The sequence below is a fragment of the Schistosoma haematobium genome, chromosome ZW (genome assembly GCF_000699445.3).
Source record: "Schistosoma haematobium chromosome ZW, whole genome shotgun sequence".
Classification (NCBI taxonomy): domain Eukaryota; kingdom Metazoa; phylum Platyhelminthes; class Trematoda; order Strigeidida; family Schistosomatidae; genus Schistosoma; species Schistosoma haematobium.
This window is the reverse complement of record NC_067195.1, coordinates 34,996,655-35,012,093: the sequence shown is the minus strand read 5'-3', so window position 1 is coordinate 35,012,093 and position 15,439 is coordinate 34,996,655. Positions and strand designations below refer to the sequence as shown.

General features: G+C 37.3%; 1 protein-coding gene across 1 annotated transcript; it reads left to right on the top strand.

The window, feature by feature from the left end:
- The first annotated feature begins 10,496 nt into the window (after positions 1–10,496).
- Positions 10,497–14,537, top strand: CASC3 (Cancer susceptibility candidate 3). Its single transcript, XM_051211166.1, has 3 exons — positions 10,497–10,672; positions 10,722–12,839; positions 14,057–14,537. The coding sequence occupies exons 1-3, from the start codon at positions 10,660–10,662 to the stop codon at positions 14,227–14,229; spliced, it is 2,304 nt and encodes a 767-aa protein (XP_051071204.1). The 5' UTR covers positions 10,497–10,659; the 3' UTR covers positions 14,230–14,537.
- Positions 14,538–15,439: the final 902 nt, after the last annotated feature.

Genomic DNA, 15,439 nt, shown 5'->3' with positions numbered 1-15,439 from the left:
CTATTACCACAGGGAAAAACAAAGACATAAATAATGTACCGAGCAGTAGCTAGAGAATAGGAAAAATAAGTCAACGAAGCAAATATTGTTTTATAATGAACATCGAATTGTAATTGGTGAATAAATAAGACACAGTCATACAAGGTCAAGGAAAGTTAGTGTGGTGGTGGGCGTTTCACTTTACTATTGGTGAGTTTGTTTATCGATCGCATTTTACATTCATCTTCATTACATTTAATTAATGTCTGTCCAAATACATCGCTATGAAGTTCACATAGTTATGCTGGGTTTTTTATAAGTTCATCATCCGCTTTAAGGACAGTAGGAATGTTAGGCTGAATGCAAAGTTTCCTCTTTATAGTAGCTGTCAAAAATCAATTCTTATTTTGTGAACTTGAAATCATTTTTTCCACTTCCAATTCCTTTGTCTATCGAAAGTTTTAATTTGCTCAAATACTAACTAGATGTAGATGATACCGAAAAGTCATGTTGAACAAAGCACATTTTTCTCGGCTTCCTGAACTTATATCTGAACTTGATAGTGAAATAATCACATTGAGGAAAGTGTATTGTTTCCGTTATAATTGGAGCGATTATGACCAAACAAGTCTTGATAGTGAAATGAAAAAAATGCAGTGTATTATTAGCCTCACTGGAGGAGGAAAACTTGTCCCAACTTAGATCACTTAGTACAATTTCGACATGGTACCAGTTAGTATTTGAAAAGCTTCTGACAAGAATCCACAGAAAATTTCGTCCCAGTAGAAGTGAAAGAGCACATCCGCTCAATAAGTTGACAGGCTAAAACTTTGTTAGCGATGCCTGAAAATTCAAGACTAATATGTTGGGACGCTGCCTATGAAAATTAAGCCCATATGTCTACCTTTTTCTAGTGAGTTTATTGGCCACCTGTGTCCAACTGTTTGCTTCTGGCACTTTAATGAATTCATCAAAATGAGTAGGATCATGTGGTGAATTCCAATACACAGAGGGCATGTTGAAATAGCCTCCAACTGACTTAGCTATAGGTAGGGACGATAATTATGCTAATATTTGATTTAAATGTACACCCGCTACATGAGCAGCATTTGGCGGTCTACAAACGCAACCTGTTATGAAATGCTGATGGGAACAATCATCTACAGTGACGAGTGTAGCATGACCTAACCGTCCACAACCCTATGAGAAGAATATATTCCATGGGAAAACAGATCGCACACATAATTATACAACCTTCACCTTTGCCTGAATTTCGACCATTATGGTACATTTTGTGAATATCTACACGAAGTGTAAATCCAAAATGCCATTTGTCCACCAGGTTTCAGTAATTAAAATTCATCATAGACCAGTTAAGTGAGCTTGAGATCTAAGATAGTAGATAATGTAGGAATAAGATAAAATAACAGGACGTTTTGGAGAGATAATGAAATCGGATACATCATTAGCTCAACTAGTGAGTGGAGAATTATTTTGTTCACTGGTCAATAGGTGCGGATAAAATAACATGAATGTTGGGAGGAAATGCTAAAAATGGGTAAGGTGTTTGTTTTTAGGTAGGAAAATGGGGGTTTCACTCAGGTAGAATCTATAATCATTGGAAGGGTACACAAGAAGGCCAACATCGTAGGTTTTGTGTGCTATTGGGCATTCTATCTCCGTTGTCAGTAATTAATGAGGTTGTATGTTTCACGTCAGAAGCAAGGAATTGCCGGAGATTAGTGCTAAGTGAAGTGTTTATGTTGTGTGTAATTGTATCATGATTCAAGAAACGTTTAGGGTTTGCCCCGAAAAGCTTAAGTATAGCGAGAAAGCTTGGTGGCAGACAAGCGTTTTTGCAGGCTATAGTGACAGCATACTGTTAAACATATGCGTACGTTGTAGGATCTGCTACTGCTGAGTAGAGATGCATGTTGTGGGTTGAGAGCGTTAAAACAGTTATGGGTTATTTTAAGAGGGTTTTTTATGATTTTGTATTTCCGTAGAAAACGGTTATTACTTTCAAAAGAATTTCTACGAAGATTTCTATTAGACTAAGTGACCAGATATTTATCGGTCCGCTGGGACATTACAGTGGTATTACTGGCTTGAAAACGGAAGACAGTTGGTCGTTCGGACTCAGGATCAATAATTACAGCTGTTTAATATACAAGCTTGATCTTTGTACCGGTAGCCGTACTCAATGAGCCTTTAGTTTTAGGATAAGCAGGAGAAAGTACTTTATTGTTTGTGCAGCGGTCATCGTTGTGACTGTTGCCAAAGGATAGACTGGGTCGGTTAGTCTGCCCATTTTCGGTGGTTTGAAGTTAAATTGAGCTGGTGTCACGGATGATATTAATCTCTTTAAATAATGAAGTGCGCATAAGCAGCTACTGGTTAATAATTAGGTGATTAGCTTCTGTGGTGCCACTGAGCTGATAGAGAATGGAATAGAACACATTAGTCTGGACTTCATGTTCTCTCCGTATTATATAACAGGAGCATGACAATCTATACACTTGTAGTAGGGTATTTTTCGGCATACCTTAAGCTTTCATTGCCAGGCATATTATACATTGTGGCAACTTGTATACACTGAAGTCTTCTAAACACCTCTTCGAATATATAGTCGATTACTTTTTCACTTTCCTCATAGTTTCCAGTTCGGAATCTTCTGGAGCATTAACTAAGCATTTGTACAAAAATAAATCATGAATGGTTTTGGAATTGTTAATTTCGATACTACTTGTAGTGACTCACTTTTATCACGAGAACACGATTGGTTTGATGAAGACAATAATTATTTAAAACAATTAGTCCCTTTGATAAATTTCGATAATGCAATGAGAAGACGTAGTTTATCATAATTCTGATAAACTACGTCTTCTCATTGAATTATTTTTATTATTATAACCAATTGTACCAGTGCCTATTTAATGTGCTCTTTGTTTAACTGTGCTAAAATCATACATCATACACACTTTGATTGTGACCTCGCGCGAATTCGGTTACGTTCTGTAACCAAGCTTGTATCCAGGCACGATCTCGATATTCTTTCGATACCACGAGATCGCCAGCAAATATATCTCGACTTGGTCCATTAACTGCCTTCTGATATTTCGCTTTTGGGAGATTTTATGGATATCCTGGCACGCGTTCCTTGGTAGCGGTGTTCATAGTCAACCGCGACTCGACACCACGCGACATACAAAATTAACAATGATGGATGTTTTGGAGTTTGCGTAAGATTTTTGAAATCGGCAAGGTTGCGTATAGACAAGTGATTATCCGGCTTTCTGCCTATGTATATTTAGTTGAAGAAAGGGATATATCTCCAGGTCAAAAGTCAGGATAGGCGCCATTTAATTGTTTCACAGAACTAAATAGTTTTTGTCAGACCCTTTTACAATCTTCGGTCATTCATCAAGGTGTCAATTTTGGGTGAATCACGTAGAGTAGCAAATGATGTCGAGACACTTGATTTGTGGTTTATAGTATTTGTAACATCATCGAACTTGTGGTGGTCCCCAAACAAAAGGAGCTTACACAAAATATATTGATACACTAGGTTAACACTGATATACCAAAACGGATTAATGATTAAGAAACCTAGAGGTCTGTCCGTTAGTAAAAACAAAGGTAATGAAATACCGTTAGCAATACAAAAGGTATATTAAACAAAACAGACGCTAACAGTTACTATAGAATGAATGTTACTTGTTAACTGCCTCGTGAGGACAACGACCACAAACTGAGTTCACTTGGTTGACAGGTGTTCCTCTGCAAGTGACTGCACCAAAGACATAATGAGGAAGACTGAGTCCAATAGTATTATACAATAGTAATCCGTGCCCAAAAGTCCAACGTTGAGTGGAAAGGCCTATAATGATGTTATAATACTATTATAGTCTTCAATCAAAACGGTGGCCAATAAAACAGAAGAACAAACGGCGTAGGTATTGTTCTATATTTTAAACAACCCGGTAGTAGAAGTGTATATCATTCATCGAAACAATTATTATCGTCTTTTTAACAAGTGATACAGCAAAACAACAGATATTGTATAAAAAATGTGGTTACAAATAAAGTGTGACAAATTAGAGAAAAAATGTGGTTTCTATTTTTGTTGTTACAAAAATCACTGAATATATGTCACCATATAACTCCCCCCCTAGGGCATGCGTCGGTGGAAGTATGCCCGACGTAAAACTTTAAATGCTTTGAAGGTAGGAGAAAATTACGCAACGAAAAGGGTGAACACATATTATTTTTTTTAAAAAAAATCATGCGTGTATATATATTCAAGAACAAAATGTTTCTCTTGTAGTAAAGAGACTTTAATGTATATAAAAAGTTTAACGAGAATAACGAAGTGTATAATAATAATAATAATAGTATCATTAGTAATAACAGTAATTAAATTGAGAGTTCACCGAAGTGCAAATAAATGTATAAATTGTGTAAACAATTAGTGTTAAACTGAACGAGTCCAACGAAATTGTATATATTTGCACAATTAATAATAAACATCATATAAAACGCATACACATGTAGAGAGAAACACAATGAATTTATCAATATTAGTAGTACACAAGAATTTTTTTTAGAAAAAAAAATGCTTGCAAAAAAAATGTTATTAATAACTCTGCTAATATAGATATTTAATCACATTACAGGTAATTACAGAATAGAGATTAAGTAATTAATTCAACATAACGTTTAGGAAAATGTACATGTCTTCCTGAACGAGTTGTTTTCGTAGAAGGTAAAGTGTCGGAACTAGGATTTAAGTTTGTGGGAACTGTAACCTTAGAACCATCTGTTTTACGAAATATTGATTTCGTCGGAGTTGGTGAAGAATTATTTGGAAACACTGGGAGCTGCGCTGTGTGATCTCTGCTGTCTTTAGACGGCTTTCGGTTGTCATGTGTTTCAGATTCTATAAAAGCAGGTTTTATCCGGTCGATTGAAACTGTTTCTTTTTTTCCGTTCTTATTGATTGTGAAATATTTTGTTTGCCTCTCAACTACTTCAAATGGTCCTTCATAAGGATGTTGTAGAGGGCGTCTTACTGAGTCAACACGAACAAATACAAATTTACACGTATTTAGATGCTTGCTAACTTGCTCTTTTAAGACAACTGGCCGAGGTGCAACGGGCTTAATGTTATTCATATGGCTCATTAGTCTTTCGCAAAAAGAAGTGGGATCCGTACATACGGGTTTGCCATTATGCGTCACTAGCTGCCCCGGTAAGGTTAAATTAGCTCCATAGACGAGCTGTGCCGGAGTACATTGTAGGTCTTCTTTAATTGTGGAACGTATGCTTAATAAAATAAGAGGTAGAGATTCACTCCATCTAGAAACATCAGGTTGTACCATCAATGAGCTTTTTAGTTGCCTGTGGAATCGTTCCACTAGTCCATTCGCTGCTGGATGGTATGCTGTTGTAGTGATGTGATGGATTCCTAAAATGCGGGTGAATTCATTGAAGAGGTGAGATTGGAACTGTGAACCTCTGTCAGAAGTAACTGTAGAAGGTACACCAAAATTAGCGATCCATCTGTCGAGGAATACAGCAGCAACATTTTCCGCGGAGATATCTTTTATTGGGCATGCAATTGGCCATCTAGTGAAACGGTCCACTGCAGTAAAAATGTAAGTGAATCCATTAGATGGAGGCAGAGGACCAACTAAATCAACACGAACATGTTGAAAACGATGGTCGGGTAGACTAAATACTGACGGTGTTGTAATCGTATGTCTATGTATTTTACTGCGTTGACATTGTACACAAGTCCTGGTCCATTGTTTTATATTTGCATTCATCTTTGGCCAGACAAATCTTTCGGCAATCAGTTTTACAGTAGCACGAATCCCTGGATGGGATAGTGAGTGAAGACAATCAAAAACTCTTTTTCTGTACACTATTGGCACAAAAGGTCTGTGCGTTCCAGTAGAAGTATCACAAATGATAGTAGAGTCAGAATGCGGTATAGGAACACTTTTTAAGGACAAGCTCGAACTTTGTTTACAAGCATCAAGGTCTGGATCATCTGTCTGCAAACGTGCCATGTCTAATAAATCGATTCCTTTGGTGAAGGAAATTGCATCGACGTTGAAACGTGACAAAGTATCCGCAACAACATTTGACTCGCCTTTTATAAACTGTATGTTGGTCGAAAATTGGGAAATATAATCCAATTGTCGCATTTCTCTAGGGAATAACGGTCACTTTTCGCGTTAAAGGCATAGGTTAAAGGTTTGTGATCAGTGAGTATCACAAAGTCTCTGCCTTGCAGTAAATGGTTAAAATGTTTAACAGCTAGATAAATAGCCAATAGTTCTCTACCGAAAGTGCTATATCGAGTTTGGGTTGGTTCTAGCTTCTTTGAAAAGAAGGCAAGTGGTTTGACCTCATTATTAACTCGCTGTTGTAGTACTGCACCTACTGCTGCCTGTGATGCATCTGTACACAGAATTAGTGTTGCTTCCGGATCAGGGCTTAAGTAGGTCAGCATGGTAGTAGAAGCGATTGCTGTTTTAGCTGCAGAAAAGGCATCTTTCGCTTGGGAGGGTAATGTGAACTTTTTGACTTTACCTTTTAACACCTCCGTCAAAGGTTGTAGGATGGCTGAGCAATGTGGAATAAAGCGACGATAAAAATTTATCATCCCTAAGAAACGTCGAAGTTTATTCCATGAGTCTGGTTCTGGAAAATTCTTTATGGCTTCTATTTTTGTATCCAAAGGTTTAATTCCACGTTTGTCGATCAAGTGACCTAAAAACTCTAAACTCTCAACTCCGAAAATACATTTGGATGGGTTAATCACTATGCCATATTTCTGAAATCTTTCGAATAATTGATGTAGGTGATCAGCGTGTTCATGAATCGAACTGCTAGCTATTAAGACATCATCAATATACACGAAAACAAAATCTAGTCCTTTAGTGACCTCATCCATAAATCGTTGAAATGTTTGTGCGGCGTTCTTTAATCCAAAAGGCATTCTTAGGAATTCAAACAAACCAAATGGAGTAATGATGGCTGTTTTTGCTATGTCCTCGGATGCTACTGCAATCTGGTGGTACGCTCGCACAAGATCAATTTTAGAAAAAATTTGCTTGCCATGCAAAGTGAGAGAAAAATCATGTAAATGAGGGATTGGGTAGCGATCCGGTAATGTCAGGTTGTTCAATGATCTATAATCACCACAGGGTCGCCAATCTTGGTCTCGCTTGGGCACCATGTGGAGTGGGGATGCCCAGGGGCTACTTGACGGACGTATTATACCTAGCTGCATCATATGATCAAACTCAGCTTTTGCAACATTCAGTTTGTCTGGTGGTAATCGGCGTGGACGTGCCGAAGTTGGTTGACCTTTTGTGATGATCCGGTGTACTACAGAATGTTGGACAGTGTTTTCACTGTAGTCTGGTTTCGTTATTTTGGGAAATTTAGATAGAATGGTGGCGAATATGTCGTTCCCTGGGGTGTCAATTTTAATACTATGTATGTGGTAGTCCGACTGAATTCCCTGAATTTGAAGGTTCGTGCAGGAATCAATAAGTTTTCTTCTCTTAACGTCAACTAGTAGGTTGTAGAAACTTAGAAAATCTGCACCTAGTATAGGGTGACGGACATCCGCAATAATAAACACCCAGGTTAAATTACGTCTAATTCCCAAGTCTAATGTTAGAAATTGTTCGCCAAATGTCTTTATTTCGGTTTTATTAGCTGCCCTTAGGGTATATTTTCCACTCTTAGCAATAGGTTTATTGGCTAAGGTAACTGGGATGACACTAACTTCAGCTCCAGTATCTACTAAGAATTTGTACCCTGAAGTTTTATCAAGAACGTGGAAAAGACGAGTAGGCGCACGACCAGAAACATTTGTCGCTACCATGGTTTGGTTGACACGTTTTGGTGAGGAAAATGACTTGAAAAATTTACAAGACGTAACACATTTCCTAGCTTTGTCACCATATTTTTTATGGTACCAACATATGTTGTCGTCGTTTTTGTTTCCTTTTGAGTTATTTGGATCCTTACTCCCTCGAGAACAAGAACGAGGTCTTGTAGATGTGAAACTGGAGATTAATAATTGTAGTGCATCCAGTTTATTTTCAAGACTAGCGACAGTTCGTTCATGTTGTGCTCGTAGTTCGCCTAGTTCAGCAGTTAACGATGCTATGGTGGGAGTTTGCTTATCGTTCGAAGTTTCTAATATTGCCTGTACGTAAGGTGTTGTACCGGGTGTAACTTCTAAAATTTTATCGGCCATGTTAGCAAGACTCTCTAAATCTAATGTTTGGCTAGAGGCACAAAGAATTTGCCTAACTACTGTTGGCAAACGTTGTAGCCAAATCTCCTTGAGGAAGGCGTCATCAAATTTATATGGGCCAGCTAATTGTCTCATGTGTCGTAATAATTGAGACGGTGATTTGTCGCCTAGCTCACAATGGTGCAGTAATTGCTGTAATCTCTTTTCATCAGATAATGAGGTACGTTGAATAATTGCCTGCTTCAATTGATCATATGGATTCGGTGCAGGAATATTATCTATCAAATCTGACACCTCAGATGCAACTTCAGTGGGTAGTAATCCAAGCACAAAAGAGTATTTAGATGCCTGTGAGCGTATGTTGCGACGCTGAAATTGTACTTCTACTTGCGCAAACCAAATGCGAGGATTTAATCGGCTGAATGGGGGCACATTTATCAAATTTAGAGCATGTAGCTCTGCTGAAATGTTATCCTGGCTGATGCCTTCAGTTTCGGATGAGTACATTACGAATATAAGAAAATTTAAATACTACCAAGGGTAAAATAACGCCGTAATGTCTGTAAGTGAACTCAAAAGTAGTTGAGAGAGAAAAAAAATTTACGGGCTCACCAAACTTGTGGTCGTCCCCAAACAAAAGGAGCTTACACAAAATATATTGATACACTAGGTTAACACTGATATACCAAAACGGATTAATGATTAAGAAACCTAGAGGTCTGTCCGTTAGTAAAAACAAAGGTAATGAAATACCGTTAGCAATACAAAAGGTATATTAAACAAAACAGACGCTAACAGTTACTATAGAATGAATGTTACTTGTTAACTGCCTCGTGAGGACAACGACCACAAACTGAGTTCACTTGGTTGACAGGTGTTCCTCTGCAAGTGACTGCACCAAAGACATAATGAGGAAGACTGAGTCCAATAGTATTATACAATAGTAATCCGTGCCCAAAAGTCCAACGTTGAGTGGAAAGGCCTATAATGATGTTATAATACTATTATAGTCTTCAATCAAAACGGTGGCCAATAAAACAGAAGAACAAACGGCGTAGGTATTGTTCTATATTTTAAACAACCCGGTAGTAGAAGTGTATATCATTCATCGAAACAATTATTATCGTCTTTTTAACAAGTGATACAGCAAAACAACAGATATTGTATAAAAAATGTGGTTACAAATAAAGTGTGACAAATTAGAGAAAAAATGTGGTTTCTATTTTTGTTGTTACAAAAATCACTGAATATATGTCACCATAAACTTCATCATAACTGAAGGCCTAACTTGAAGTCCTAAAAGCTGAAGGTATGCCAAAAACAATTGCTCTGAGAATTGGAAGGATATATTAAAAGAATAAGTAGCACTTTGGGAAATTGATGGAAAGGCCTAGGAAAGGTTAGCCTGGAGACTTCTGGTCTCCAGCTTATATTTCACGACGCCCAACGGGCATAATTAGTACATAAATGCTGCTACCACGATACAGTGTGTACGTTTTGAACCCCCATACTTACATTTCAAGAAATCAACTATAACAACGTAAATACTAATTATTAGAATGCTCTAACAACCAGGGTGGAAATATCGCAGTCATCGTTTTGTATGAAAATGTAATGATCTGCTCCTTTCTCCAACTTTGAGTCTTTAATTTGTCTTTTACTTGTAATCGCTATCCATTACATGTTTTAAAATTTTTTGCGAAGTTAGCTCCAAGTCTGAAATGTCTATTTTTTATCTCAGTAATATTATATTCGTTGCCTCACGGCTTATTGGAAGTAGTATTGGAGTTACAGACGTCAAACTTGCTTCTTGATGACACTCTCGTCTCTTCTTCCTGGCATGAATAGACTGAGTTTCACTCATATATGACCACGTACTTTGAACTTTGGATTGAAAAATCGAACACAATAGTAATGGATCATTTATCACCGTATTATAGTTAAACCTGTACAAAACAGTTATGAAATTGTCTCTTTGTAGACTTATGTACTATGTTATTCACTGTACTCTAAAACATGAAGTAGATCGACCACATGACGAATAAATTTGTATAATAACAGCTAGACTCTAAAATCCTATGATATATGAACCTATGCCCCATGAAGTATAACAGGTTCAGATATAATTTAGTACTATACACTATCCACCAGTTGGGCAGAAGAACTTTCCATCGAATCTTCAACAGTTTTATTTGTCCCCATTTAGAGTGCGGAAACAGCTTTTCATCCCTCGCTGAAAAAGGATAAGGACACACACTGAAGCCTGTAAAATGAAAGCTTATTCTATTCGTCCAAAACCATTTGTTTTTTAAGTATGGTGTGGGCATTTTCAATTAGTACGTTACTTTCCGCCTCTGTATGCAGAACATAGACCTTGGGAACATTCCTTGTATGAAATGGCATTCGTTAGTAAGTGTATTTAAGCCTAATCCGGTTTTATGGAACTATAACTATCTAGATGGTACAATAAATAGATCTCGGTCTTGTGAGGAAGTACCTCTCAACACGGACCTCGGTCAATCTAATTATACCAATCTTCAAGGTTACTCAGCTAAACTTTTAGTACCTGTTAATAAACAATTTATTGACCACTTAGGTTCAAAAAATCTTTCGGGACCTCAGGGAAAGTTCAGGGGCTTCGGAAGTCACTATGAAATCTACACTTCCAAATCTCTTAATGATATACTAGACTATCAGATGCACTCAGGGAATAAGACGCATACACTTCATCGACATAAAAGTTTGTCGGGGTTGCTTTTGAACGATAATTTTTCAAGCAATGCTTCGTCGTCCGACAGTTTGAATGATGTAAACTATGAAAACGGACATTCAGACGAAGAAAATCTTCCTGGTGCACGCAAACGTCATGGTCTCCGTGAAGTTACTGACAATTCAGATGACGTCTCAGGGAAGAGCGTGAGTCTGGTACACTCATGTAGTGATTTCAACAGTTATTGGAGTGAAAACGAGGAAGGTCATGACGTCAGGAATAGTGACGATTCTGCTGTGAATAGTGTGCTAGACGGTGTAACCAAACTTCATGTTAATGAAAAAGAAAATAACTCGTTACCGCAGGAAGGTACCGATGCTGCAGACATAGATTTTGACGTTGATGCTGATCAGGACAAAACAAATCCAGCGTACATACCACGAGGTGGGAGGTACTATATGCATGACCATCGTACACTAGAAGAAGACGTTGTAGTGGTTAAAAAGCGAGAAAGTAACCGACGATGGCAGCATGACAAATTTAATTATTATGATCAAGCCCCAAGGTCTACAGAGGAAATCATATGGAGGTATGGGTACGATATTCGTAAAGAAAACATATGTCCGTTTGCAAATAAGTCTGATCCTAATGATGGAAGTAACGTCCCTACGACAACCTCCACCCCCTGCGAGACTAATGAGCCATACCATTCTTCACATCAACCGAGTCAAGTAACCAGTACCAAAGTGCGAAACAGTGTGTTGTGCGGTAACGAAAGTCAAAAGCGTTCTGCTAGAACCCAAGGAAAAACCATCACATACTCTAGCATCAAGTATAATGGTTATAGTCGCTTTACAAAGAGCGACTGCCATGGACGCAATTTCTCCACACGGAAAGATTCAGTTACGGATGAGTTTCAAACTCAAGCTTCTTCAAGGCCCATAAAAGAGGATTCTGTATCTGAAACTAATGCGCATCGCAGTCATCCTACTCCGACCCTTGATATGAAGTCTGCTTATTCAACTAACACACATGATTCATATTGTAAACATCAACAGGGTTTAAACCATTCATATTACACATCCAGCTCCAATCTTTCCAGACGTAATAGGGAAGACTCGTCAAAGCCCCCAGTCTCAAACTATCAGTATGTCAGTAAGAAACAGGCCATTAACTTCGCTCCAGTAAACACAAAAATCAGAAGAGTTTACAAACCTCAAGTAATAAAACACTCAAGTCACATCCGCGAACAAGTAAAACGTGGAGAAAGAGTTCCGAAACGGTATTCTACTGTCCGACAAAATGTATCTAACATTGATTCATCTACCGATAAAAAAACACCATTGCGGCTTCCATCTCCTGTACACACTGAAGAGTCGTGTGGTTCTGTTGACGTTAAGGACTTAGTGGTTACAAAGTTAAGCACCCCAGGGAATGTAGATGAGGTTACTCAACTACATAAATCTGCAGCGGACTGTAAAGACGTAATTGCAACTCAAGATCAGGTTTGCACTAAAATCACTGGTATCAACACGTTTAGTCAACAAAAAGCGAACTCTCAACCAGTCAGTATCAGTGTGCATCCAGTTTCTCTAACAGATTTCCAGCCCTCCATAGAATATAGCAGACGTATTCCTACTGAATATTCATCTGTCAATCCACATTTACAAACTATATATTGCCCAGATATATTTCAGCATGATCCACGCTATCAACCTCCAAGCACTATGATGTCAAACTACGTACTACCTAATGCTCATCAAGCTCAGATACATCGTTTATATGGAAATGGAATTCAAAATATGAATTTACCAGTGCCAGTAGCCACGACTCTTTGTTTTGATCATGTGCCATGTGGAGTCACAAGTAAGTTCCCTTCAATATGCTTAGTTATTTATTTTGGAATTTATCCGGGTAATTATTAATTAAAATTCCACTTTGTAATAAACGTAGCTTGGAGCTAACAGAAACACTTCCTACAAATCATTTACATGACATTTCACCAGTATTTTGTAACTTCTTACTAGGTACTGCATTGTATATGTCAATAAACGTAGACTGAAGCATAAGACAGTTGCCCACTAGATGCATACTACTGAATATACCTAATGGATTATCTTACCGAAGTTCAGATGACGATCTGACACTACTAATTTTGGTTTCCACATAGTTTGTTTATCAAACTATGATTCTTGGGGAGGGAAGCTACCATGTGAAGATTTCATTTCAATAAAGATTTGATGAATACGTGATGAAGCGTGTCAAACTAAATACGTACTCAGTTACAAAGTCATAGCAACTACAGAGCCAACACTGCTAAGAACCACAAGCACAATTTGTGATGCTAATATGTACCACAACTTCATTCTTGTAATACCAAGTTTTGTTATTTTTTGAAAGGTGGATCTAAATATTCCATATATACGAACTCAGATATTACAAGTGTACTGCAAAAAAATGGTATAAGCTTACTCAAAGTTACACTATAGAACTCTATATTTTTGTTAGTAAGTTTGTATCCAACACAGTTTCATAACGTGCATTGAAAACGTTAGTGTTTATTAGTCGGTTTTCCCTTTCTAGTTGATCGTTTTAGTTTATGTAAAACTTGTGATCGGAGCTGGCTTTATGATAAACTGGGTGAATTTTGAAAGATTGGAAATCTCCTATTGACGATGATGTTTTTAAGTAGTAGGTGATTAGAGCCGGGTTTTGGAAAATATATGATTATTAGATAGAGAGGGTAAAGACAAGCGCTATGGTAATTTGTTGCTAAACCGGTTGTAATTATGATATCCACTTTAGCTGCAAAGAAAAAGTAACATTCCTAGCTTTCCACACGATTTTTTGATTAACACCACATATACTGTCATAATAAGCTCATTAAAATATTATACCGTAAGCCTAACAAAGTGTTAAATGATTTAAGGTTACAAAATTTCTGGTATTGTCAAGTTCTGGATAGCAATAACTGGAGACCTATACGATATTTATCTTCATCAAATTTCATAAATTCTAACCAGTGAGTAAATAATGCGTAAAATGTATATCATTATTTTACAAAATACCTTTAATATTTCCAGATGACCCTAGTCAAACATACGTGATGCACTTAGGTATGACTGCGGTGGAGCCTCATTGGAATAGCGAGGAAAAACCAGTGTTCAACCGAAGATTCCCGAAGAAACCATTGGAAGTTATTGATCCTCGTGACGGAACAAGAGTTAATAAAGTTGCCCTTTCTGAAACGCAGTAGCATGACTCAAATCGTGTTAATTTTATATACAAATTTTCAATGTGCATGTATATTTATCATGTCTTGCCTTGAAAAGTTAGTAAATAATAACTAATCTTTATGCAAATCCCAAACTGTAGATATAACTTTCCCAGTTATTATTTCTGTAACTAAATGTTCCAAGCTTTGTGCTTTTCTAAATTACTCCCAGTGTAGCCACGATTGCGAGCTATTTTTTGAATATTTCAATCAAATAAAAATTATAAGCGTTTTACTTACTTGATAAATCTGAAGTACGTTTAGGCTGGGTCACTACGAAAATATTACAACCGTTAAATTTATTCACAATACTTTACTTGTAGATGTTCTGCTTAGACTAAAAATATTTTATGTGATTCATATGTTAGCGAACCTGCTTTGACCTAGTGAAGATTACTGTAGAGTACAAGTAAAGCTAACCCTGTCATGTTAAGCAAAACCGTTTGTCGCTATAGAAATGCTGTTGTGACAAAACAGGTCTTAAACTGGCTGATATGGTTTTCTACATGTAAGACATGGTAGTCAAGCCCTGTTTCTCTGTTCGTAAAACGATTGAGGCGCGCTTATCTGGTCAAACGTACTAAGTGATGGCTCGTAAAATCCCATTCGTTTAAAGCTTGTTGGCATTAACCAGATTTCGAACTCCTAATCATGCTGTTTTTAGATGCTTAGTAGTTGGTAAACTGTCAATTTTCAAAAGTGGATCACCGAGTAAAAGCTTGCACCTGAGGTCACAAAAGCAAGTAGTTTTTGCGATTCTCCGTACTTATGTTTACTAAACTCTGGTGTGAGTTTGGAGAATGAGAATAGATTAAATATTTAGGGATAATCGGCAGTCGCCCTTTCACACGCTATCTTTTCATGTCAGTGAACCGCATTAATCTGATGGAGTGTAACCTTGAAAATAATTCTTAATGTACTTCTGATTTCTAATCGCAAGTGAATATTTTTCAGACCTTAATAGTTATGACCAATATAATTGGAAAATGTCGTGGTCATTAGTCCTGTATTTAAGAAGTACCGAACGACAGTGATATTGAGATATATCTGCGACTGCCTAACATGCCAATGAAACCTATTTCATGCTAAAGTGAAAGTGCAAAACCCATCAACATGTGATGACTTTCAGTCATTTGATCAAAATGAAATTGCGATCAGACTTCCTTTCGGAATACTAGTATCAACATGCTTA